We start from the raw sequence: 24700 nt of genomic DNA, 5'->3' as shown, positions 1-24700 counted from the left end.
GGGCTGCTCCAGGGGGATGAGATGAGGTGCCTCATGGGGTCTGGCTCCTGGGAGCTAGGGCATGCTGTTGGGCTCTTCAGAATCCAGCAACCCAGCAAACCCTGCCTGCAGGCTTAGCCTAGAGAGCAAATAGAGCCACAAGATTTTTTTTTCACAGACTTTCTTACTCTGGGTTGGCTTTGGAAGGGGCAGGCATCACTGCACAGAGCAGGAGAACGTGGTGTTTCTAAAATGGTCCCATCTATAGAGAACAAATTACTGGAAACCTTCAGTGGAGAGGAAAAAGGTTTCTGCTTTTCTCCTCCCCAGGATGAGTCACACAGGCATGTACGGAGAGAGAGCTCTTTGCCCACCAGAACTGGACTTTGTGTAGTTCTTGGTGTCACAGCATGCATGTGTATGTGCATATACAGATCTCTCTTCCTTCTGAATGACAGCAAATTGCTGGAAAGATTTTAGGTCACTTATACATCCCTAAAATGAATAAAACAATAAATATTGTTGACTTTAAAACATCAAAGACTAAATCCATAGTGCTTAGACAGCTAGCAAAGTTTTAATGCAAAAACAGAAGTGGATTGGACAAGATGACGGGTGCTGACTTGCACACACAGATGTAATACAGCATGGAGGGGACAGCGCAGCTTGGGGAGCAGCCACAGCTGGCTGAGGGTATGGGGGTGCAGCACCCTCGTGCCCAGTGGGCCGAAGTGTGGTGTCCTCATGGAAATCGCTACTAGCTGCAGTGTTCTGCAGGAGACAAGCGCAGCAGATCCACTGACTGAAGAATTCTCCCAGGTTCATTTGGAGAGGCCGTATTGTAAAGATGCTTGGCAGATTAACCTCTTTTGCTAATTCTTAGACCTGACCCTCACGGGGTCTGCAGAGTCCGGGTACAGCAGGAAAACCCACCCCTGGGCTGGTCCAGTGCCCCAGTCCATCTTCTGCTGGGAATGATGGGCAAAGATCAGCATGGCCCCATCCAGGATGAAAGTAGCTGCTCATGGGCCACAGCAAGAGTCCCTGGGGAACAAGATCAGAGCACTTCTGAGGCCATGAAGCCTGCAGGGACTTTGGCAGAAGGGCGGTGTTAGGATTCCTTGCACCAAGGTGCTGTGTGCTGCCCAAGGCAGGCCCCCAGGAGCAAAAGGACAAAGCAAAAAGTCCTGCTGGGGTGGATCAAACACAATGAAGGATAAACTGAGGTATTGGTGAGGGCCAGGACCACACTGGTCAGCTGGGGTGCTTGTCCTCCATGGGGAGCTGTGTCCTTCAGGCTGGAAGCTTGCGGGCAGCAAGTGTGCTCACCGGGAGGAAGTCCAGCCAGCAGCTATCCCTGCGACACAGCCATGGTTCTGTCGTTCTTCGTGATGTGGGAGAGGGAGCTTGTGGTCTCCTCCATCTTTGGGTAGTAGAGGACAACCAGCCAGATGAAGATGAAGAGGCCTGCAGGGGAAGGAAGAAGGATACTCAGCACTGGCAGCAGGAGGGGCTCCTCTGGGTGCTTCTCCAACCTCTGCACCGCACAGCACTGGCGGCTGGGACCCATTGGTGGGGTCACTCTGCTCCCTGCTAAAGGGAAGGGCACAATGGTGCCAGACAGTGCCAGTGCCTTGGGACCCCAGTCAACCACTGCCAAGCTTGCTCTTGCCTCCCATGTCTTCCCAGCCCAGCCCTGGGAGCCAGCACGCTTGAGCTTCAAGCTGTCTCTGACCTTGGAGGGAGTTCAGGATGGCAGAGAGGTAGAGCATAAGCACTGAGGAGCTGCCATAGCTGAGGAATGTCAGCGCCCAGGTGACTCCCAGCAGGCAGAAAAGCCCCACAACTGCCAGGGCCACCCTCCAGGCTTTGCAGTGCCCCTGCACCATTCCAGTGCTCCACAGGTGGCAGTTCTTCCAGGCTACCACCCCGAAGATGACTGTGTTGAAGAGGAAGACAAGGCCGAAATAGCCACAGTTCGTGATGTAGTGGACAAGGACGTGTTCAGAATTGATCCAGCACCTGAAATGAAACAACTGCAATGTCTCCAGCAGATCTGCTACCCCCACCTCCATGGCAGCACCCACAAGAGCCCCCCATGTCCTCCAGAGGACTTGTTTGGAGATGCCCTCATTGCTAGTGAGATTTTTTCCAAGGCCAGGATGAAGCATGGGGGACAGCAGGGCAGAGGGAGAGGAAGCCCAGGGAAACTCCAGGTGGACCTGGGACATCCTTTGTGTCCTGGAGACCTGTGGGCATGACTAAGGAGGCTTGGCGAGACTGCCCAGCTGCTCCTGCCCACCCTAAGGTTCCATCTGTGGCTGTGCATTCCCAGTACTGGGTGCCTGTGGCCAGAGTGCTGTTGCACGACTGTTACCACAGCTCAGTTTTAAACAAGATTAGGAAAGAGGAAGCGTTGTGCAAAGCTGAACAGGATGGACACAAAAACCACACAGCTGCACTCCCAGCAGGACAAGGTCACTGTTCCCTGTGCCGAAGGGCCTCCCAACCCCTGTGGGCAGTGGTGTGAGGCCATGCCACGCACAGGTGGACTACAGTCTGGTGGTCCGTCGTCCGAATGTTGTATGCTCCATAGCTGCCAATGGCTCCTGCCACAGCCACCACCAGAGCAGGGAAGCCTGAAGAACAAAGGAGACCATTGTGGGGTAGGCTGGGGAGGCAAGGGGGTCACTTACAGTGCCTGGGCTGGGGAGAGCAGGGGTGGGAAGGAAGACCCCAGCAGATCATGGGGTCATCAGGAGATGGTGCCTGTAGGAGCTGCCCTGAACTCCCATGGGCAACGCCACTCACTGTGCTGAGCCTGGATGGGGGCTTACTCTCTCTGTCACCACAGAGCCCTGTCCCCGCTGGCTGTAACCCACTCACCCCCTTGCCCTCTGGGGTGGCCCAGCAACCAGTGCTCACCCCATCCGACGAGGCACAGCTTTGCCAGGTAGTGGTGTATGTAGGTGCCAAGGACCTTGACGAAGAGAAGGTAGAGATGGCAGCCTTCCAGCGCAGTCCAGGTGAAGCAGCAGAGCAGGCAGTAGTGAGTGAGCCCCCCCAGGGCACTGCACAGCCCTGGCATGGCCCTGCTGGAGACCCCACTGTTGAGCAGGAAAGCCAGGTTGAGCAGCAGCAGGCTGCTGACCAGGTTCATGTGAAGCCCCAGGTTGGTGCGGAGGCTCTCCTCAGACCTGAATTGCTGGTAGTTGCACCTGGAAGGGAGCAGAAAAGGCCGGGGGCACAGCTGAGGGGGACAGAGGGAACCCACACACCGTGGGGAGGGTCACAGCAGGCACTGCCAGTGTCAGGGGAGAGGAGCATCCCCTGGCCCCAGCCCCAACCTGGGGGTCACCCCTTACCCCAGAGGCTTCATGGAGATACACCAGGCCTGGGACTGCCCGTGTCCCTCCCACCCCCAAACCCAGCCAGGGTCCATGGAGCCACTGGCACACCCTACCTTAAGAAAATATAGAAGGCAATGGTGAGGATGGAGAAAGCCACAGCCACCCCACAGCTGGTACTGGCCACAGGCACCACCGTCTGTGCCATGAACCTGTTCAGAGCCGGGTTCTGCCAAACATGTGCACCCTGGGTCAGATGGGCCCAAACCAACCTAGAAAACCTAGCTACAGCTGCGAGAACCACAGGGCTGCATGGGGTCCTGCAGCACAGGAGGAGAACTCCCGGTGAGGTGCTGCAGGACCTCACAAGCCCAGAGCCCTCAGGTGTTTCTCCAGGGAGAGTGGAGGTGGGAGTGGGTCTGAGGAGATGCAACCTCTCTCGAGGTGTGGGCACAAGATGAGGGAAGGGACCCTGAGTTTCAGTGCTCCCAGAGTCAGGCCGAGTCCACCCTTTACATCCCCTACTGATATGCTCCCGCCTTCTAGGGCATGAAGCCAGGGCTGAGGTTCTTTTTAAGAAAGGCCTGGGCTTGCCTGGGAGCAGAAATGACTGTCTCTGTGCAGCTAGTGGTGACACTTGAGGGACCAAGTAGGTGAGGGATGGGCTGGCAGCATAGCCAGGGTAAAAGCAGGAGCTGTAGGGAATGGGGTTGTCACCAGGAGGAGGGTGAAGAAGGTGAGATGGTTGCAGGAACAGTCTGTCTGCTTGTCCCCAGGCACTGTGACACATCCTGTGGTGTTCCAGCCCCCTGCCTGCCCTGCAACCAGCACAGGGTGACAGCAGTGAGCACCAGGCAAGCATCCTCCAGCCAAGCCCTCCATCCCATCCCACAGAGACCCTCAAGCACAGGTGGGGGAGCTGCAGTGCTTCTTGGTGGGAAGGAGGTGGGAGGATGGAGGCTAACAGCATGGCACACAGCGTGCCATGGATTGTCTGATAGCACTGTGGCACCCCTGCCCAGCAGGAGCAGAGTGCTAGGGCCATGTCCCAGCGACAGAGCATTCCCAGCACAAAGCCCTCAGCATTCCCAGCTGACTCTACACAGCAGTGGGGACCCGACACGGTACTGGACCCTTCACGCCCTGGCCAGAGGCTTTTGGCAGCTCTGCAGGAGTACCCAGTGCCACCTCCCGCCAACTTTCTCCCACCCCGCTGCACCAGAGCCCTGCTCCTGACCCCAGCAAGACCAATACCTTGGTTGGGATCCCAGAAGACACACAGCGGGGTGACAGTCTGCAAAGGGGAGAGTGGTGTGAGCCTGTGCCTCAGTGGACAGACAGGGAGAGGGAGGGCACATCCAGCTTACAGGGGGCAGCTGCCGGTGGGCGAAAGTGAGACGCACAGGGTCCTGCAGCCCAGAGATGTCCATATCCTCCACAACAATGCCCACCACAGTGTCATCCAAGACCTGCCCCACCTGGTTGTCCTCCTGTTTGGGGCAGCACTGGCTGAGCTGAGCTGGCAGCACGGTTCCTCACAGCCTCATGGTGCAGCCAGCAGCACATGCTGGTGGCTGGCACAGGGCTGGGAATGACAGAGAGCTCATACCTTGAACATGCCGAGCTGCTGGATGTCGAGGACTGTCACCACCACATGTGCTGCCTGGCTGCCCAGGGACTGGAATATCTCCCGAGGGAGACGGATTTTGCCTGCTGTCCCCTCCTCCACCGAGCTGATTGTCATGGGGCCCTGCAGCAAGGAGCAGTGGTCTGGGGGACCACTTGGCCACATCACTGCTCTCAGGACCCACCAGCCTTGCTCCAGGCACAAATTCAGCCCTGCTCAGGTGGGTTTTACCGAGCAAAACTGCCAGGAGCCCGAGGGCAGAGCCTTCTCACCAATGCTCAACAGCCAAGGGGCAGACCCAAGGGCAGACCCCAGGGGGAGTCCCAGCCTGCTGTCACCCTGTGGGACGTGGTCCCCTGGCATGTTTAAGCCATGAGAGCACCTTAGGACGGGCAGGAGGCACGCAATCTGACATTTTCCTCTGGGCCAGCTCCCTGGGGAGTGATGGCCAAAGAGGCAAGGCTCTTCCACAGCGCACCCAGCTAGCCCAGGGCCTGCTCAGCACGGGATGCTGGAGCTGCTGCAGGTCCAGGAAGCAACTGCAAGCGTGGGGTGGAAGAAATGCGCCAAGGCCCAGCCCGCAGCGTGGGACCCCAGATGGCAGCGGTCACCCCTCACCTGATCTGGGGAGAAGGAGAAGAGGAGGTCGTGGGCCAGGTCTCTGCTGACGTTCAGGTGCAGTGCCCGCAGCCCGTCCGTGCCGTTCAATGTTGGCCCTGCCCTCTGCACTAACCTGGGGGGCAGGCAGGGCCGTGAGGCACCAGGGCACAGCAGGGCACTGCCCCGAGCAGCTCCGGGGCCCTGCGGTGCCACTACCTGAGCCACTACCTGAGCCAGCGTGCCTGCAGGCAGCGGCAGGCAGGGTGTGTGGAGCGGCGCAGCTCCATGCAGCGGCGGGGCAGGTTCAGGGGCAGGCCGGGGGCCTCGTTCCTCTCCTCTGGCTCCACCGTGATGTCGCAGCATTCTTCGAACCCATCCCCCCGCTGCAGTGCTGCAGGAGGGGGTGGTGAGGCCCCGGCAGCAGCAGCATGGGGGCAGTTGGGGCTAGGTGGGCTGGGGTCTCACCGGCACAGCTGTCCTGGCCTCGCGCGGCGTCTGGGGAGCAAAACCCAGTGTCAGCCCCCCACCCTGCATGGAGATGGGTGCCAGTCTGAAATGAGCACACTCGGAGGCTCCCTGACTGCCCTCTCTTGTGCTATTAAAGGCGTGCCAGGCTTCAAAACGTGACGACGAATGTGGGAGCTGGTAGCTGCAAAGGCAATGCATCTGCCTTGATGTGCCAGTACAGCCACCCCACCTGGGAGCCTCACAGGAGGGATCCCAGGCTGCGGGCACCATTCTAGATACCAGGACCCATCCAGATCAGCACAGAAGCCCTGTCTGTGGCACAGGGCTCAGCCCTGTTGCTATACGGCAGAGAGGAGGCTGTAGGGGAAAACCCCTCACCCTCTTCTTTCTCACATTTTTTTCTCCCAGCTCTTCACATTCCAGGACTAACTCTGTCTGGGACTGTCCACACTTCATTCATTGCGTCTGGGGTGAAACACCACCGTGGTCTCTGGGTCACAGCTTTCCCCCAGGACACATATAGAGGTGACCTTCTCCCTCCCCTCCCCCTCACCCACTACTCACCAGAAAGCAGCAGGAGCAGTAGGACTGTGTCCAGGTGCATGTGCTTCATGCTGCTTTGCAGGTATCCCAGCCACCCCAGGGCTGCTCTGCTCCTGTCCCAAGGCACTGCCCTTCCGCAGGCTCCCCCAGGGCTCACAGCTTCTCCTGAGGCTACAGCCACGTACTCATTTCCTTTCTGCAATCCCCTTGTCCCTTTCTGTGGGTTGGCCGGTAACTTTCCACCTCAAGCTCACTGAAATAGTGCTGACGGTTACAGCTGCTTCGCCTCCCCAGTGAACTCCAGGCTCTATTTTTCTTTCCCTTCTCAGCCTATCCTGCCCAGCCCCATTGTGCTGATGACCCCTCAGCCCAGAACGGTGAGTGATGTGTTGGGGCATCCCCGCTGCCAGCCAAGCCTAGGGCTCCTGTGCCACCCATGGGCATGATGCTCACATGCCTAAGCCCAGGTGCACCCGAGCTTGCAGGTAGGAACAAGAGTGACACAAGGGACATAAGCAAAACTCCAGGTCCATATTCACGTGGCCCTCCTACTGCTTAGCCAATGCTCACTGCAGTGCCTTGGTACTGTTGCTCAGCTGGCCATGGTGGTTCCTCTTCCCAGCACTGCTCTATGCAAAGAGGAGCTTGGGCACATCACTGAGCATTGACCTGAGCTGGCAGGGCTGCACAGGGAAGGGAAGCCTGCCCACAGCCCAGCAGAGAAACACCTTCCTTTGTGCTGCATGGTGACAGTCACCAGAGACTGCAAACGCTTCCTGAGCCCTGAGACCCGCTGCTGTCACCCTAAAGCCAACAGCACCAGGCTCCTGGTGCTCTGTTGGGAACAGTTATTGGTCTCTGCTCAGCAGGATGGTGTGGGCCATGCTGGTGTGCAGAGCCTTGTTGAGCTGCAGAAATTCAGCACGGAGAAAAACTGAGTCCTTCCCTGGGGGTGGGACAGCCCTGTTTGCCAGGGCACGCTGGAGGGATGAGGGGCAGTGGCAGAACCCCAAGGGACAGCTCACCAACAGCAGAGACCCAGGGGCACCATACTCAGAGCAGGAACAACTTTAATGGGCACAAGTCTCATGTGCGAGCACAAATATTAAACTTTTACACCATACAAAAATAGAGAAACGTTCAACAAAATAACAAAAATAGATTATTTCAGCTGCTAGAGGGTGTTGCAGTGGTTGTTATTCTGTCTTACCAGGGAAGGGCCCTCTTGGCGGCCACCAGCAAGGCCTGAAAACGGGGCCTTTCCCTCCTGCTGTCCCTCCTCGGGGAGAGGACAGGCCTTGGGGCACTGCAGGGGACATCTGGGAGCGCTGGGGGGCCTGTTCTTGCTCCTGCTTCCATCCCTTGCCACAGCCCTGAGCATCTCTGTCATGCCCCTGGAGCCAGCCTGTCCCTGTGGGAGCAGGTAGGGGACACCCGGTCAGGGACGGGGACACCCGGCTACTTCAGGGGACATGGTGATGGGGAACGCGGAGCTGGTGGAGGCGAGGGGCTGGGGGTCTCTGCTGCAGATCCCTGTGCTCCCGGTGGCCCCATGGGGCAGGCGAGTAGCAAAGCGGCCGGCGCTGGTGCTTGCCATGGCCACCCTCCATGCGGGGAGCCCCGGCCAGGCAGCCCCGCGGCATGGCCAGCACGAGGCTCAGCCAGGGTGGCTGTGGCTGCTGTTAGGCTGCAGTTTCATGCTGTCAGAGCTGCTCTGCAAGTTGGAGGACTTTTTCGCCTGCAGCACCATGCTCCAGTACCAGAGAAAGATGAGAAAACCTGGGTGAGAAGGGAGAAAGAGTGGGTCAATCCCCTCAGAGGACCACCAGTATGCCAGTGAGCCAGCCAGTCTCCCAGGGCTGTATCTTCTCATAGCCCATCATCACCACACCCACAAAGTCCCAGGGCAGCTCATGCCCTTTTGGAGGAGCCCAGTGCCCCAGGATCACCTTGGAGTGAGTTGATGATGGTGAAGATGTAGAGGGAGACGAGGCGGAAGCTGCCGGAGGTGAAGGAGAAGAACACCAGTGCCCAGGGAATGCCCAGCAGGATGCTTAGACCACAGAGGGCTAGGACATGCTTGAGCTTGTGGCCTTTCTTGTTCTGCCGGAGGATCTCCCGGACCATGGCCCCCAGCATGACGGAGTTGAAGAGGAATACCAGGCTGAATAAACCCAGGTTTATCACGTTATGGATCAGGGGGCTCGTGATCCAGCACCTAGAGGGAGGAGAAAAAGCAAAGGGTTACGCCGTGTCATCCCACAGGGGTATGAGACAAAGGGTTTGAGGGTAGAGAGGGGGGCACGAAGGTTCTGGGCTAACTCAGCACCCATCATAGTTAAACCCAGAGGGGGGATCCCCTGCCCCACCTTATGCAAAGCCCCGGGAAAGCCACAGCCTTATGGGCTAAGGAGGTGGAGGTTGAACCAGATGACTTTAAGACCAGGGACCAAGCAATCAATTTCCCATGACTTACATGGTTGCACTGGTGGACTTTCCACCAATGGATTCATACACGGGAATGGAGAATGGGCCGTAGTTCGTCCAGTTAGTCAGGAAGATCAGCATCACGCAACAGAAGGGGAGTCCTGGGTGTTAAGAACAAAGTAAAGTGGCCACGCTCATCTCTGACCCACAGACCTTCTGGAAGGACTCGTTGCCTCTTTTTCCTTGTAAGGTGGACAATGTCCTCTCTCCTTGGGGTGAACCAAGGAGGGAGGCTACAACAAGGGTTCCTGGTGTAAGCCCTGGCCAAGGAACGGGCTTGTGCTGCACAGAGCCCAGCTGGGGGTCTCACAGGGTGATGGGATTTTAGGCCACAAATGATCATGAGATCTTCTTACCACAACCTCCTATCCAAAGGAGGACAGAGATGTATGGGTGTCTCCTGTATCAAGCCCATCTTTATGGGCTGCCCTGGTGTACTGGGTCTGGCTGGGATATTAACCTTCCCTGCAGCAGCCCACACAGTGCTGTGCTCTGCACTTGTAGCTAGAACAGCAGTGGTACCATCCCAGTGCTGTGTCTGCTGCTGAGCAATGCTGGCACAGCATCAGGACTCTCTCTAACCCTCCTAGGGGGTGGGCAAAAAAGTGAGAAAGGAACATCACCAGGGCAGCTGACCTAAACCAACCAAAGGGATATTCTATACCAGATGGTGTCACACTCAGCAATAAAAGGTAGAAAAAGGAAGAGGGGGGGCTCTCGCTGTGAAAACGTCTGTCCTCCCAAACACCGGCTACGTGCATTGAGGCCCTGCTTCAAGGACGTGGTCAAGCATCACTCATTTGTGGAAAGTAGAGAGTAATTTCTTTCCTCTGCGCTTCTGCACAGCCTTTACTTTTTTTTTTTCCTTTTCCCCTCCCTTTTCCCCTTTCCCTTTTTCCCTTTAGTTAAATTGTTTAATTAATAATAATCTTTCCTTAATGATTATTTTTTCCCTTTAATTAAATTATCCTTATCTCAACCCTCTTTTCCGTACTTCTTCCCCTCCTCTTCTAAGGAGGGGGAGTGAGAGAGCGGTTGTGGTGGAGTTCAGCTGCCTAGCACAGTAAAACCACCACACTGGGGTGTCTCTTTTAGAAAGAACATCCCACCACTATTTAAGGACCCCAAGCAGTGGCTGTCACATGCCTCCCTCGCTGGGTGACCTGCCTTTGCTCTAGCCCCTGCTTCTGCTCTCAGTCACTGCGTCTCCTGCCTCAGTGAAGAGACAGATCCCTCTGCTCTCAGACACCACAGCTGTGCCTCCATCCCCATCCAGGCACCATATATGCTGGGAAAGACTTCCAAGGGCAGAAACCGACCCTACCATGCCCCACTGTCCTGCCCCTGGGGAGTCTCTGGCTCCCCCATGCTCACCCCAGCCCACCAGGCAGAGCTTGAGGAGGAGGCGGTCATGGTAGGCATTGAAGACTTCGATCACAAGCCGGTAGAGGTTGTAGCCCTCGATGCCCATCCAGGTGAGGCAGCTCAGGAGGGAGAAGTGCAGGAACAGCCCCCCAGCAATGCAGGCCGCATTGCTGCTGCTGGCACCCAAGTGCGCTGAGATGAGGAAGGTGAAGTCCAGGAGGAAGATGGCACCCAGCAGGTTCATGTGGATGTGCATGCTCATGATCTGGTCTCGCTGCTTGCTTCTGGAGAAGTGAGGGGAAGAGATGTCAGCACCCTGCCTGGCCAGCATCACTGGTGCCCCACTACACCCCACAGTGTCACTGGGGCAACACACCACACCCGAAGAGTTAGGAGAACCCTTGTTAGTGTAAGGGGCTGACATACTGACCCCACGCATGGGACTGACACAGGCAAATTCAGGTCTCTGCAGCTGGAGAGCTTGGGCCCTCCCCAGTGCAGGAAAGATGCAGAGGGAGCATGGGGTATCCTGTCAGCCCACTGGCTCCCCTGGGCACCCAGACCATACCTGAAGTAGAGGAAGAAGATGGTGCAAATGGATGCCAAAGCTGAGATAAGGCAGCCGATGTACGTGATGATGCTCAGATACTCTCTGTGTACGTAGGTAATCTCTGGAGAGGATACCTGGGGAGAAGAAGGAATGAGACAGTGAAGGAGCAGTGCCAGGGGGAATAATGGAGAGAGCTGTGGGAAGGCACTACCCACCATTAGCACAGCAAAGTAGGTGAGGTGGTTGCATCTGCAGTGTGTCTGTCTGTCCCCCTCCACTGTTGTGCAGCCATAGCTATCCCAGTTTCCAGAGCTGGCTGCTAAAGAAAGGGAAAGCATCTGGTGACTGGCAGAAACAGCTGCTTTGGAGCTCAGAGCTTCAGGTTAGGGTGTCCACAGCAGGGGGAAGGACAAATGTGGGGGGTCCCAGATCACCCCATGCAGAGCACACACTGGCAGGAATACATACACAGGATTGTTCGCCTCAGGGGCAACAGTACCCTCCTTGGGGAAGGAGAAAGCTCCTAGGTTAGATATGGAGGAAAAAGCCTGAAATTGACCCCAAGGGAAACGTTTATGGAGCTGGAGCAAGGGAGCTGCAGAACAACTTTCACCACCAACAGCAGGTCTTTAGTACTCAGCCAGGGGAACAGATAGAGCATCTGTGCTTCACACACAAACACAGAAGCTCCTGCGCCCATACACTCACCAGTGCTGTCCTCCTGCCAGAAGACACACAGCAGGGTCACATTCCTCTGAAATGACAAAACAACAGGTCCTGGTCAGGATGAATTGCAAGTTTGGTAGGGGCAACACTGAACAAAAGGTGAGATGGTCTGAGGAGATGAACTGGCCCATATCATGAGCAGAGGCTCAAGGTAAAGACTTCTCTTGGCAGTTTGCAGAACAGATGCCTCCTACCAAGCCCCACTTTTAGATAAGGAGTTCATCTTTGAGCAGTGGCTATGAATGAGTAAATAAATATTAACTCAAATTATCCCCAGCCCTGGAGATTGTGCTGGAGTTGACACATCTGCAAATCATCATCCACTGCACAAAAGTAGGCAGAGCCGCCACTAGTGCACGTGGTGAAGCCATGAAGCCAGAAGATGCAGTAGGTTGCAGCAGGCCTAGGACCTGCTGGATCGTGACCACTCTTCAAGCTGGTAGGGCCTGAGCCATCCCTGCCCCTCTGTTCCTGGAGTGATTGGGTGTGATGGGGCTGTTCCCCCACTTACCGGCAGTTGGTTGTGGTAGAAAGTGAGGACCACTGGGTCAGAGAGGTTCGCCACCACCGTGTCCACCAGGGAGATGCCAACCACCTTGTCACCCAGGACGTGGCTGCTGTTTTCATCCTGTGGGAGAAGGAGAGGAGGTGGTGGCACTGCAGGAAGGGAGAGCTGTCAGGTGTGAAGCTGGCGAGTCCACAGCAAAGAGGACCTGTGCTGCTACCCCGTCAAGCCTCTAGCTCCTTTTTGAAGCATCTAACATCTCCAGAGCACCCTCTACAAGTGAGTGCCTTCAGCCTGGTTTGGGCAGCAGGCACTGGAGCTGGCTGAGAAGGGCGAGGGCTGCGGGAGGGGCAGAGGAGCAGACAAAGCCTGGCTGAGCTGCTGGTGATGCCGCAAGGTGCAACATGGACGTGAATGTAAGGTCAGTCCAGGGAACGATGCCTTGTGCTGATTTGTACCCACACCCCCTGCAGCAGGCTCCCTGCTGCCCTGTGCCACCAGACAGTGGCACCCCACCGTGCTGCATGGCGCAAGCATTACCTGGAACATGGCCTGGCTGTTGACGTCCACCAGGAGCACCCTGTGCTCCACCACCTCCTCCTCCTTTGCTGTCACGAACAAGCTGCTCGGCAGATCCACGGTGAACCCCTGGACCTCTCTGCCCTCCTGCAAGGACAGACCCATTGGGACAGAGCTTGGGAAGATGCCGGGGGGCTGCTACTCTGAGCTCCACTGGGTGTGGTGAGGATGATGGGGGTGACAACATCTGCCAGCCCTGGGGTTGCACTTCCATCCCCACCAGCACCCCACAGACCCACCTCTCTCGGGGAAGCAAAGGCCAGGTGCTGAGGAGCCTGTGCGGTGCTGACTCTCAGGACAGTGGCACGCAGAGCGGCCTTCCCAAAGGTCTGGTTCTGCCCTTTGAGCTCCACGTGTGCCAGCATCCTCTCCAAGGCCCCGAGTTCGCTGTGGGGAAGGGGATGCAGTGAGCAGGGCAGCAGGTGCCACGCTGGGGACCAGGAAAAAGGCGCCAGTGTGGAACGGGTCCAACCAACACCCTGCCCACCACCACAACCACCCGGCCTGCAGCCCAGCCCCGCACTCACTGCCGAAGCGATCGCTGTGCCGTGGCACCTGAGGCCGGCGCCTGTGCGAGGAGTCTGTCCAGGGCAGCGAGCTGGCCCTCTACGTCCTGCTCCCCGACGGGAATGATCTCCAGAGAGGCTGGCGGCACACGACAGGAGAAACTGTCAGGGGCACAGGCAGAAACAGCTTCCCCCTGTCCCCAGCTGCTGGCCAGGGCTGGCTCCATGGCACAGCCCTCACAGGAACCCAAAGCAAAGGGCTTCAATGTGGCCCCACACTTGGGAAGCCACCAGAGACCCTGACCCAGATGGTTTCTCTGGCCGCATGGAGCTCAGCATTCCCCTGATAAGCACATGGCTTGCTGGGATTTCAGGGGGCTGTAGCATTTTGGAAAACCTCTGCCTTCATGCTTTGGCAGCTGCTCGCCCAGGGACACCTGTGTGACAGGGGCTGCCATGGGGCTGCTTAAGCAAAACCACTTGTCCTTCCCATCACCCTTAAGCTGTGTCTTGACATTGTCACAGTATGGCACAGCACCGGGACATCCCCAGTGCTCTGCTGATGGCTAGCACAGGAATAGACTCATTAAAATTATCTCATTATCTCATTAAAATAACACCAAACTGCCTTTACCAGGGAAAAAGTATTCAGATGCACTGTCAAGGGAGGTGTTCTTCTGGCCCTTGAAGACATAGGACACGTTGAAGATCTTGGTCCTTTCAGTCTTCCACGAGCCCCTCTCCTGGGTGATGCTGCTGCCTGGGTCCCGGCCCAGGAGGAAGCTCTGCTTCCCATATGCAAGCCGGAGGGTCCTGTTGTGCTTGAACCAGTAGATGCAGAAGCGGTACCGGCCCAAAGTGGGCGGCAAGCTGGACTGGTGATAAAAGTTTCTCCCGCTTGGCAGAAATGGGCTTTTTATTATGAGTGCCTGGGCCGTGTTCTCAATGGAGATGTTGGCAGGACTGTGCTTGTAGACGACGGAGCTGTTCTCAGTCTGGTTCCTCTCTCCGCAGAAACGGAAATCCTCCTGGCGGGTGCTTGCACCCACCCCTGCATTGCACAAGTGCAGAGAGATGCCGGCTTAGCCAGAGGGGCAGCCACCCACACGCCAGCACGCAGCGTGCCAGGCTCTGCCCCAGGTGTGCCAAACCCATCCTGGCCAGGCTGTGTGCCACCAGCCACCTCCGAATTGCCCACGGTCACGCTGGGAGGTTTGCCAGGAGCCAGCATGCCCAGGGCTACAGGAGCCCCTCTCTCCTGGGGCTGGCTTCTCCCCAGTGCCACCCCCCCGGCCCTGCAGCAGGCTGACAAGGACAAAGGAGCACTACAGATGGATGCAGACCTGCTCCTTTCTCCAGAAAGGACCCCTCCATCTTCAGGTCCTCATGCCAGAGACCCTAGTGGAGGCACATCAGCCCACAAGATGCTTCACCTCTGTGGAAGCCATGGCAGCAAACATCCCCCAGTGCCTTCAACCTTTGCATTTTGGGGCTGCCAATTACCTCCAGCAGCCTGGACGTGCTAGCCCAGGGCAAGATGTGACTGGGACCAGCCTACCTTGGAGGGGGGAGAGAAGGAGCAGGAGCAGGACTTTCATCACAGGTGGCTCTTGACTTTGGCTTTGCCTCAGAGGAGAAAGCAGAGCCTGGAAGGTCACAAAGAAAAGAGGCCATGTAAGTATTGGGGTGACAAGAACATTGCCCACAGCCAGCAGGGCACCAGGAGATGGAGAGCTGAGGCTGTGCAGGTGGGACAGTGGCTGGTGCAACAGCCAGCTCCTGAGTGCCTCTGTCACCGGGGAGGAGCTCTGGGTGCCAGACTCCCCACATGAGGTTGGAAGGACAGGACAGAGGCAGGGGGGGACAGACAAATCTCTGGACTCTCAGCCCCAGCACAGGCGCCAAGCTCTACAGCTCGCTGCTTCATATCTTGGTTCCTGCCCTGGCTTCTTAACGCAGGCGATAAAGAACAGAAGGAAATAGTGGTTTCCTAACCTGCCTGGCCTAGATTTGTATCTGGTGATTTCATCTCCTGTATTTTCAGCTGCGGAGCTGGTCATGTTGCAAACCAGAGCCAGCGGTGGTGGGGACGGAGCACGGTGCAGGACACGAGCATGCTCTGTCCCCCTGCGGCTGCCACCATCACCTGCATCTGCTTGTGCATCGGCTGCAACACAACCCCACCTCCTGGCAGCAGTCTCATGGTTGCTGTGCAGCACTTTCCCATGCTCAGCTTGACACCTTGGGCTCCCACCTTCACGAGGCACCCGCCGAGGCTGCAGCTGTGGTATTTGCACCCAGCAGCAGCAGGGGCAGGCGCTACCTGCAGCACAGTGACACCAGCCCCACCCAGGGGCCTGGGGTGAGAGCAGCAGGAGGTGGCAGGAACGCCCAGAGACACCATGAGGGGTGCATCCCTGGGCAGCAGGACCATAAAGAGGCTGAAATCAGCCCATGCCTGGAAAGCTGATGAGCTAATGCAAACGTGCACCATCGAGGGCATCACGCTGAGCCCCTGGGACAGGACAGCGTCAGCACGGACTGCCTGGGGAGGCTGCCAGCACCAAGCACTTGCTGATGCCCAAAGCCAAGCCAGCACCCAGGTTGCTGCCACTGCCAGGGCTGTGTCTGGCTCACACATCGCTCCCAACCATCCTGCTCAAAACCCCCAGCACCGTTTCAGGGTGTCCTGTCCGTGGGAACATAAACCTGGCCAGGCGTGCAGACGCCTGTTGCCTGTGTGAACAGAACTGCGGCTGTTTCACAGCATGTGAGACCGGGGGACCACCCGCCGAAGTGGCTGCAGGGCTCCCGCAAGCACTGCTATCAAAGGCTCCCTTTGCTGCACTGTTGAGGCTTTTCTGTCTGACCAATGGTGTGATGTCAGAAATGAGAGGAATGACAGATAGCATTTTGGTCTCATGAGAAAGATAAAAATAAAGCCTCTTCTGTGTCTCACAAGCTCTCAAAGGCATCCAAGGGTTGTCAGTAGTGAAGACTGGGGATAATTGCTGGCTTGAAAACTTGTCACCAGGTTACCTAGTGGCAAGGGGAAGGTCCCACCTCATTTCTCACCGAGGCTGGAAGTGGGGCTGCCGACCAGTGCTGGCCAGTCTCACAGTGCTGCTTGCCCAGGACCAGGTTCTGGGTTGTCCTGCGTGTGAGCAGGAGGTGGCTTGTGCCTGTGCTGAGACATGCTTCCCCACACGGGTTTGCTAATGCGACACCACAGCCGCTTGCTGCTTTCCTGAGCAGCGCAGGAAGTCTCTCCAGCCAGCACGGATCCCGCGCACATCCTGCACCGGTGTGTCAGCACCAACACGCAGAGCGCCTTAGCCTTCCCGCGACAATTTGTCACCCCTGGATGACAGGGGCTTTGGGCTGTAAATCAACCATCTACCATGGGCATAACGGTCTTGTACAAGCACCGTGCTGCTGAGGTCCCCAGCATGGACATGACTCGCCAGCAGTAACTGGATGTGGATGAGGCCGGTGTCCTCATTCCTTGCTGCGTGCCCAGGAACCACACACATGCAGCCACGGAGTGAGAGCTTGTATTGAAAAAGCACAGCCATGTGATGGCAAAACGCAGGTGGCAACAGCAAAACATGCACTGTGCCTAAAGGCAATGTGAAGCACCGGTGCTTGGAGCTGGGAGTAACAAAGATGTGAATGCAAACTGTGGCGCCACGGCACCGAGCCAGTGCATGGGGACACAAAACTGCAAGGCTCCAGCCAGGGGAAGGCTGGCAGAGGGACAAGCTCTGACCCGTTCTGCTGTGCTGGCACAGTTTGGATTTGGATTTGGATCCCAAAGAAAGGGATCGTCTCCTTTCAGCCATTACAGAGAGCCCAGATGAGACCAGAAATCCCCATGGAAGCGGGGCAGCTGGTATTTCCCCTCTGAGCTCTGCTTGCCCCAACTCGGTTGATTGCCTCTTCCTGAGCTAAACAATGCCAAGTGAAAATCCCCTGAAACAGTTTTCTCAGCACAAAATCTCCATTCCCACCCACGCCCACAGCAGGCAATGCTGGTCCCCAAGTGCATCCTGGAGGCGTTGGGGAGCAGCTCAGGTGATGGCACAGCATCACTGCGCCCAGGTACCACTTGGCTCCCCGCTGCCCCGCGCCCCCAGGAACCCTTCTGCAAAAGCCAGAGCAGGGAGCTATTGCAGCAGCCAGGCAGGGCAGCCCCTCCACGCCAGCCCAACCTCCCTCCTTCCTCCCTGGAGCAGGAAGGCTTTTCCAGTCACCCCGCCCCAGCCCCCCCCAGCCTGGTAGCTCAGCTCCAAGGCTGCTCTGAGAACAATAGCACATAGAAAAGCTGCTGCTTTGTCAGAGATGAGATAAGCAGAGGTGGGGGAGATCGGGTCTGGAGCAGGCTCCTTACTGGCACAGGGCAGGATGTGTTTTCTCAGAGGCTCAGCACGAAGTATCAGGGCATTACATTGTGTTCTCTCATCACCACTAAATTAACGCGCTGGCCTTGCAAAGGGAAGCCTGGGAAGAAGACTTTATCTAAACCCGGAGGCAAGTAGAAAAAATAAAAAGCCCAGTGTTTATTACCACTGAGAAACCTTATTGATCTCTGGGTGACTTGGCACCAGGTATTTGATTACTTGGAGACAGTGAGGGCATGTGGGTTTTGCACATGATATTTTTCCCAAGAAGGGAAGATGCTCTCATGTCTCACACAAACACCAGAAAGGGGTAGATATAAGGGCTTTCATCTATTTTGCTTCCAGGCTTACTAGTAAAATACACTGCTGATCTGTGTCTTGAGCCTCCAAGATGCTAATAAGGACACGGCTCTCCACCCATAGCCTGCTATTCATGGGAGAGAAGGCAAAGTTTTGGGAAATAGATGGGGGAACTGACGCACAGAGAGAGGCATGTGAGTGGCCCTAGGCACCCAGGACAGACTCCCCAGACAGGATCCAGAACAATCCCATGCAGGGAGCAGGGGCCATTATGGAGGGGATGCTCAGGACGGCCCCAGCCTCGGTCACTCTGGTGACGAGGTTCATCTTCACCACGTGTCCTTGGCCTTGGCCAGCATCCCGTGGGCACAGGGGCCAGCCCACACATTAGTCACAGCATCAGCATGCAAGCGGCACCAGCAGGCACGGGGCAGTTTTGGAGACGGGACAAGATCTGATAAAGATTGCCAGGGGCCCAGCAGAGCTCCCTGACAGACCTGATGTCCTTCACGGGCCGATTGCCACCTCCCCTCCTGAGGAAGCGGTGGGAGAGCTGGCGGGAGGCAGAGACAGCCCCGACCTCCGATGCTCAAAACCATTGAATTGAAAACCATTGAACCATTTCCTAAAAGACACTGCAACCAGAAATACCTCAGCTAACAAACCCAACGCTTCCTCTGCAGTGGTGGGGAACACACAGCATCTTGTTTGGTGTCATGCAAAGCCAGTGGCTTCAGCACGGGCTATAAACAGCCTCCAAAGGAACAGGTATGCCTGCAGCAGTGTTGAGGTTGCCACAGCCTTGGAGGAGCAGCCTGCATCCTCAAAGCACACTGCAACTGATGTGAAGTCTGGGGATTTCGGTTTCCCACCTGTAAGGAGCGGGGCTGGCCTTGGTGTGCCCACTCACACATCCTCACGGTGCACTCAGCCTCAGGCATGGGCTGCAGCTGGTAACACCGAGCTGATGGGCAACACGGGCTGCCCCTCACCCTGGGCTGAGCGGGTCTGATCGTCCCCAGCATGGGGACAACCAAGCCATTTCATGTTTGGCTCGGGATACTTTGAGGATGGCAGCAATTCCAGTGCCTGCCAAGGGTGAAGCGACTCCTGTGGGACTTTCACCGGCGGGGGCTGTGGCATCACAGGAGCTAGGTACAAGGGCCTGGGTCACAGATCTCCTGGTCACTGCCAAAGCCCAGCTGTCGGTGAGCTGAGGGGAAAGAAGTTTACGGCTCAGTGCCCTTCCGAAAAACAAGTGCTGGCAGGCTGCTGCCCAGCTGGTGCCACATGGGGCCGGCACTCACAGCCCTCCTCCGGCTGCAGCCAGAGCCCCCAGCATGTGGGAGCTGCTGTCTGCAGCACCACGCCCCTCTGACACCCATGGGTGCCACCAAAATACGCAGGAAGGCCAGCCCCAGTGTGCCCCATCCCGGCAGCACACAGTTGTTTGCAAACCTGTTGCTCTCCGAATAGCAGCCCCCAGGCTGCAGGATTAAGAGCTGGACTGGAACCAACTATGCAGCATTTTTAGGCCTTGGCTCAATTCACGTGGGAGCAGCAAACCTTGCAGGGGCAGAGCAAAACCCACTGTGGCTGTGGTGCTGAGGAGGACCTCACTCACAGCATTGCCCAAAGCCTCTCTCCTGCTGTCCAGGTCTCTGAAACCACCCCTGGCTCCCTGCTGGCAGCAGAGCTCCTACATATAAGTGGGTACCACAGCTCCCAGGCCATGAAATGAGCCTTAGCTGGCTCCCCCACTCACAGCAGTCTGGACTTGCTGCTAGGAGCCTATTCCAGGAGATCTGACTTCAATTCTCCAACTGGTCTTGCTGGGTCTTGCCGCTCTCTTTGCCCCTTTCCTCAGGGACCCCTCAGGCAGCCCAGGGGTGGGGAGCACCCATGGCAGCCCCAGCAATTTGCCGGGACGGGCAAGCCGCAGTGCTGCAGCAGGAATCCCCCGGCAGGCAGTGGAAGGAGAGCTCCCTGTCGAGACAAGCCAACCATCCCACGGGATGCCGCGCTCTCCGCCAGAAGGAGAAGCGGGGTGTGCCGCTGGTGCCCTGGGTTGGGAGGCGGTGGCCGCACACACAGCACACAGCAAGGCTCAGCAGAGCAGCGGGGGCTTCGCAGGGCTCAGCTGTGCTGAGGGCAGCAGCCGAGAACAGCTGCCCCGCAAAGTGCACGGGGATTTGCGGCTCCGGGGCTGAATTCCTTTCAGCCTGGCTGCTGGGCAGAGCCAAGGCCGAGCCCGATTTAGCAGGGAAGGGAAGCGCCCGTAGGGATGGAGGCTTCCAGGCAGGTCGCGCCTTGGCTGTGGACAGCGGGGCGCTAGGGGAGAGCCGTCTGTGCGGGGACAGAGGCGTCGCAGCCCGTGCAGGGACACACAGCACACGTCGCAGCCGTGCTCCCCGCCTCGTCCCACAGCCCACCCGGCACCCCGGCCCCCAGGAGACCCCCACGGGAGCTGGGGGGCCAAGTGCCCGCAGCACCGCCCGGCCCCCAGCCGCGGTCCGACCCCGAGCGCCCCGGCCCCGCCGCTCCTGCCCCCGGCCCCGCACGCCCCCCAAGCCGCTCCGGGACCCCCGCCCGGCTTAACAGACCCCGGTACCTGGGCGCGGCCCGGGCTGGGCGCGCTGTCCCGGCACGGTACGGCTCCTATCGGCTCGGTACGATGCGGCTCGGCTCGGCACGGCACTGCTCCTATCGGAACCGCACGGCTCGGCACGGCTCGGCTCTGCTCAGCCCACCCCCGCCCCGCCGTGACTCAGCGGGCGGGACCGGGAGGAGCCGAGCAGCACCGGGTGCCGCCGAGACCCTCAGGGACCCCCGGGGGGGTCGCGGCGCCCCCAGCCTCCGGGAGCGGCACCCGGTCGCTGCAGCCGGGCTCGGGGGGGGGGTCCGGGTGGTCTCGCTCCTGGGGGAGCTCTGCTGGGGCGGCCGGGGGCCGGGCTGCCTCCTTCCCAGCACCTTGCGGCTCCAGGCACGGCGCAGGGGCTGGCGGGTGTCCAGAGGAGGAAAGGAGTTGTTTGGCTGGCAGGCTGCACGCTTGGCTGCAAAAGGGATTAAAAAAAAACAATAATAGTTGATGGGAGAGCAGCCGGGACGGAGCGTCCCCGCGAACTCTGCCCCGCTCCGTGCGGGAAATGGGGGGGGACAAGGAGCAGGACAAGCAGCAGAGCGAGGAGCGTGGCTCTTGCCCAGTGCCCAAATGAAGGGTCCTGAGCGTGGGGTTTGGTCCCCGCAGCTCCACACATGCACCTGGTTCCACACAGACCCCGGTATCTGAAGGAGGAGGGCTGGGGTGTGGGGTCAGGGGGTGTCCCTGCCTTCTGAGCCCAGAGGTGGGGACCCTGCCCCTCACCCTGGGGCAGCTGCAGGGTTTGAGTCTGGGGGCATCCGTGAGGAGTGGTGCTGATCACTGCAGAGCCCACAAAGCTGCTGCAGAGAGGGGCACAGCTCGGCCAGGTTCCAGCCAAAGCCGCCTTTTGTGTGTACTGAAAAGCAGTCGTGCGGGAGAAAGTCGGGCTCCAAGGAGATGGAGGGGAGGAGAGTGCGCTGGGAGGTGGCCAGGAAGTGCCTTGGGTAAATACTGGCTCTCACAGATATTTCCAGTTGTTTGAATGGAACTTTTCTTTTTGCTGGGGGAAGGGTAGACGCACTGGCAGCAAAGGTGCTGGGTGGCACAGAAGCAAAAGTCGGCCTCTGTGCCAAAGGAGCAACACACGGCTGTGCTGGGAGACAGGGGTGGTGCCTCTGCCCTCCCTCCTGCCCTGCACCGGAGGAGTCCAGCACGGTGACTTGCACCTCCATTGGCATCACCCACAAGCTGCTTCTGACTTTGTTCCAATTCCAGCTCCCGCAGGAAGCCAGGCTGCCTGCCGGGGCCATTCACATGGCCTCACGTGGCCACACCATGGCTAACACACAGCTCCCTTTGAAGGGCAGCGGTCCCACGCTACGGAGACTGGGGCTGAGCCCAATTTCAGATCGAGCATCAGCACTCAGTCCGTAGCAGCCAGAGCTGTGGGAGCGTCACCACAAGCTGAGCCTGCTCCCGCAGGTCACCCTGACCATTTCACCTGACCCCATCAGGGACCACCATAAATCTGCCTCCTGGGAGAAAAGACACAAAAATGACCAGCAAGCAGAGTATCGCTGCCTCCTTCCCGGCCCTTGCTGGACCTACTCTTCACTCCTTCCTCCAACTAGTCGGGGATGAGGCTCTCCTGTGGGTCAGGTGCTGCCCCCTTGTCCCATGGTCACGCCTCTGGTGTGACTGATGAGGAAAGGACATTTTAGGCCATTTTCTTGTAACTGTTTATGTAACAAAGGGACTTTTGTCTGCACTTGACGTTATCAGGAGGTGAACAGAGTTATTTTTAGGTTGATGCCTGCACTTGTTGATGTTATCGGATTATCTTGAAGTCAGCAGGCCTTGCTGCTGTTTCAAAGACCCTTGCAGAGCAAGGGGGGAGGAAATCCTTGTGTTGTCCCTTACAAGGGAAACTTGCCCTTGGGCTCAGGCCAGCAGCAGTCTCTCGGCCTGATAAGGATTTATTGCTCAAGCTGGGAAGTTCCTAAAAGCCATAAAAGTTCCTAAAAGCTGTGCGAGCACCCACCCCAGAGCCTGTCCACGTGAGTGTGAATTTGTTGGTAACCTAGGTGGTTATCTAGGGTTGTTACAGTCCCTCGGGGGTATCCCCATGTCTCATCTGGGCTGGGCTGCAGGCAGCCCTTGCCTGGCTTGAAGCCTTGCAGGGAAGAAGACCTGTCCCCAAATGGTGTGAACGCTTTGGGTGGGTGAGGAGCAGGGCAGAGGCACAGCTGTGGGAGCCGGGGTTCAGCCAGACAAGGATGTGTCTTGATGAGCTCACCACCAGGCTGCTGCTGGCAGGCAAGGATATCTCAGTCATCCGAAGCCTGAGGCATGGGCAACAGAGGCAGGAGACCCGTGGGGCTGTGCCAGTCCTGCTGGAAAGCAGCCACGGCCCCAGCCCAGAGCACAGATCACCTCCCCCAACCCCTCTCAGAGATCCTTTACCCTGCGTTATTGCTTCCACCTGATATGGAAGTGTGGGAGCCACCTCCCTTATCTGGAGCCTTTGCCAGGGTGGCGTGTTCCCCTCAGGTGGCACAGGGACAGGAGCTGCTGCTGTGGTTGCTGTGGCTGGCTCAGCTCGGGCTGGCATTGCTGCTCCCATGGTGTCCCCTGTGGCTGGGGTCTGTGGCTAGGGGAGGGCAGGGGAGGGCTTACTGATAGCTCTGACGTCCCTGGGTGCAGTGATCCCTGACTCCTCTCATCCCTCCCTGGGCCCACGCTGGTTCTCCAGGGCTTGGGGCTGGCTCCTGCCTCCCTGGCTGCCTGTTGCAGGCAGGGGTGCTCGTCCCTGGAGAGGTGCTGCTGGGGTGTGAACCGTGAGCTGGGCTCAGCTCAGCTCCAGTCGGTGCAGGGGAAGGGTGAGGGTGATGCAGCCACATCACAGAGCAGTGCTGGTAGGAGGGGACGTCTGGAGGTCCCCGATCCTGCTGAGCAAGCCAGTGAGCAATGCCAGGGCAGGGCAGCCGTGCCTGTGGTGGGCTGAGTCTGGGAAAGCTCCAGGGATAGAAATCCCAGTGAACCATCCCAGGGCTGCCCAACTTTCTTAGCAAAGACTTTCCTCTTGTGCCCGATCTGAGCCTCCCCAGTCAAAGCCATGGCGATGCCCCTCGTTACAGTACCTAGCACGGTCCAGAATAGCTGGATGCCAGCACCTCGGCCTCCCCCATTTCACAGCTGTGGGCTGCTCTCACCCTGCCCTGCCTCCCGTCTGCTCGCCTCACCTGGCCCCGCTCCCAGCCAGTCTCACAAAAACATGTACTGCCCTGAGGGCTGCACGCTGCCTGGGCTTGAGCTGCGTCGGGAGAGCACATTTGCATGGGAAAGCAGGAGGCAGAGGTGGAGAGGGAGCTGGGAGCTCCTCTGGAAAGAGGTGAGGTTTACCTTGAGCAGCCTCAGTCCCCAGCTGCTCCTGGCTTGTCCCCCTTGTGTCCAGATCCAAAACTGCCCTGCCCGTAGGTGCGGATGAATACCCATTGCAAGCCGAATGAGGGGCACTTATGGCTCTGACCCTGCATCTTTCAGCCTTGATCATAAAGTCAGCCTTTTACAGCCTCTTGGGACCCCAAAGGTCTCTAAATCAGGAGGCCAGACCTCCCCTCATCAGGGTTTCTCCATCTGGCAGCAATGACAACAGCAACCTGCTGGGCACCAGGACTGTAAACCCAACTGTAGAGAGCAATAAAATCATCTTGTTTGGGCTTGGCACTACAAACAAGCCGGCAGGAATGTCTGTGAAGTCAGAGTGAAAACCGGTCCTGGAGATAGTACAAGGCTTAAGATGCTCCGATAGGACGTGGGAAACTGATGTTGGTCAGCTCTCCAGCAGGCACCAGCAGTGAAGTCCCAAATCTAGATCCCAAAAGGTTCTTCCTTGGCTGGTTGTTCCCCACAGACTTTGAGGATTTTCCATTGGGCTGGCACCTCAGCCTGAGGCTGGTGGTGAGGCGTGGCAGTGGCAGGCAGAGGGGTGATACCAGCTGCCATTGCTGAGGCAGGAATATCAGCCCTGACAGCCTGGCACGGGTCTTTGGCTGCCCCTCTGCAGGGCTCAAGCATGGGTCTGAGCCTCCTGCCCTGCAGGAACCCTGGCTACACCCTGGGCTGCAATCCCATGCA

The 24700-nt window shown here is 58.0% G+C and overlaps 2 protein-coding genes across 4 annotated transcripts; both read right to left on the bottom strand.

Moving 5' to 3' along the window:
• Nucleotides 1-548: 548 nt before the first annotated feature.
• ADGRG3 (adhesion G protein-coupled receptor G3) lies at nt 549-7476 on the bottom strand. 2 transcript variants are annotated; one of them, XM_068693388.1, is made up of 14 exons: nt 6586-7476; nt 6019-6048; nt 5782-5944; nt 5572-5686; nt 4936-5076; nt 4694-4816; nt 4581-4620; nt 4044-4144; nt 3443-3555; nt 2905-3197; nt 2525-2618; nt 1715-2001; nt 1309-1446; nt 549-1023 (listed from the first exon to the last, which is right to left on the bottom strand). In XM_068693388.1, exons 1-13 carry the CDS (start codon nt 6632-6634, stop codon nt 1331-1333), a joined length of 1665 nt encoding a protein of 554 aa, XP_068549489.1. In that variant the 5' UTR covers nt 6635-7476; the 3' UTR covers nt 549-1023; nt 1309-1330. The 2 variants fall into 2 exon arrangements, with proteins under 2 accessions (XP_068549489.1, XP_068549488.1); XM_068693387.1 differs by having other exon boundaries at nt 550-1446.
• Nucleotides 7477-7617: 141 nt separating this feature from the next.
• On the bottom strand, nt 7618-21005 carry ADGRG1 (adhesion G protein-coupled receptor G1). 2 transcript variants are annotated; one of them, XM_068693386.1, is made up of 14 exons: nt 20594-21005; nt 14841-14928; nt 13917-14333; nt 13304-13421; nt 13016-13163; nt 12738-12863; nt 12204-12320; nt 11675-11720; nt 11182-11282; nt 10985-11100; nt 10426-10700; nt 9041-9152; nt 8514-8782; nt 7618-8343 (listed from the first exon to the last, which is right to left on the bottom strand). In XM_068693386.1, exons 2-14 carry the CDS (start codon nt 14878-14880, stop codon nt 8222-8224), a joined length of 2007 nt encoding a protein of 668 aa, XP_068549487.1. In that variant the 5' UTR covers nt 14881-14928; nt 20594-21005; the 3' UTR covers nt 7618-8221. The 2 variants fall into 2 exon arrangements, with proteins under 2 accessions (XP_068549487.1, XP_068549486.1); XM_068693385.1 differs by having other exon boundaries at nt 11182-11285; nt 20594-21003.
• Nucleotides 21006-24700: the final 3695 nt, after the last annotated feature.

This window comes from Anas acuta, chromosome 10 (assembly GCF_963932015.1).
Source record: "Anas acuta chromosome 10, bAnaAcu1.1, whole genome shotgun sequence".
NCBI lineage: Eukaryota > Metazoa > Chordata > Aves > Anseriformes > Anatidae > Anas > Anas acuta.
Note: the sequence above shows the minus strand (reverse complement) of the source record. Positions and strands in the feature narration are given on the sequence as shown.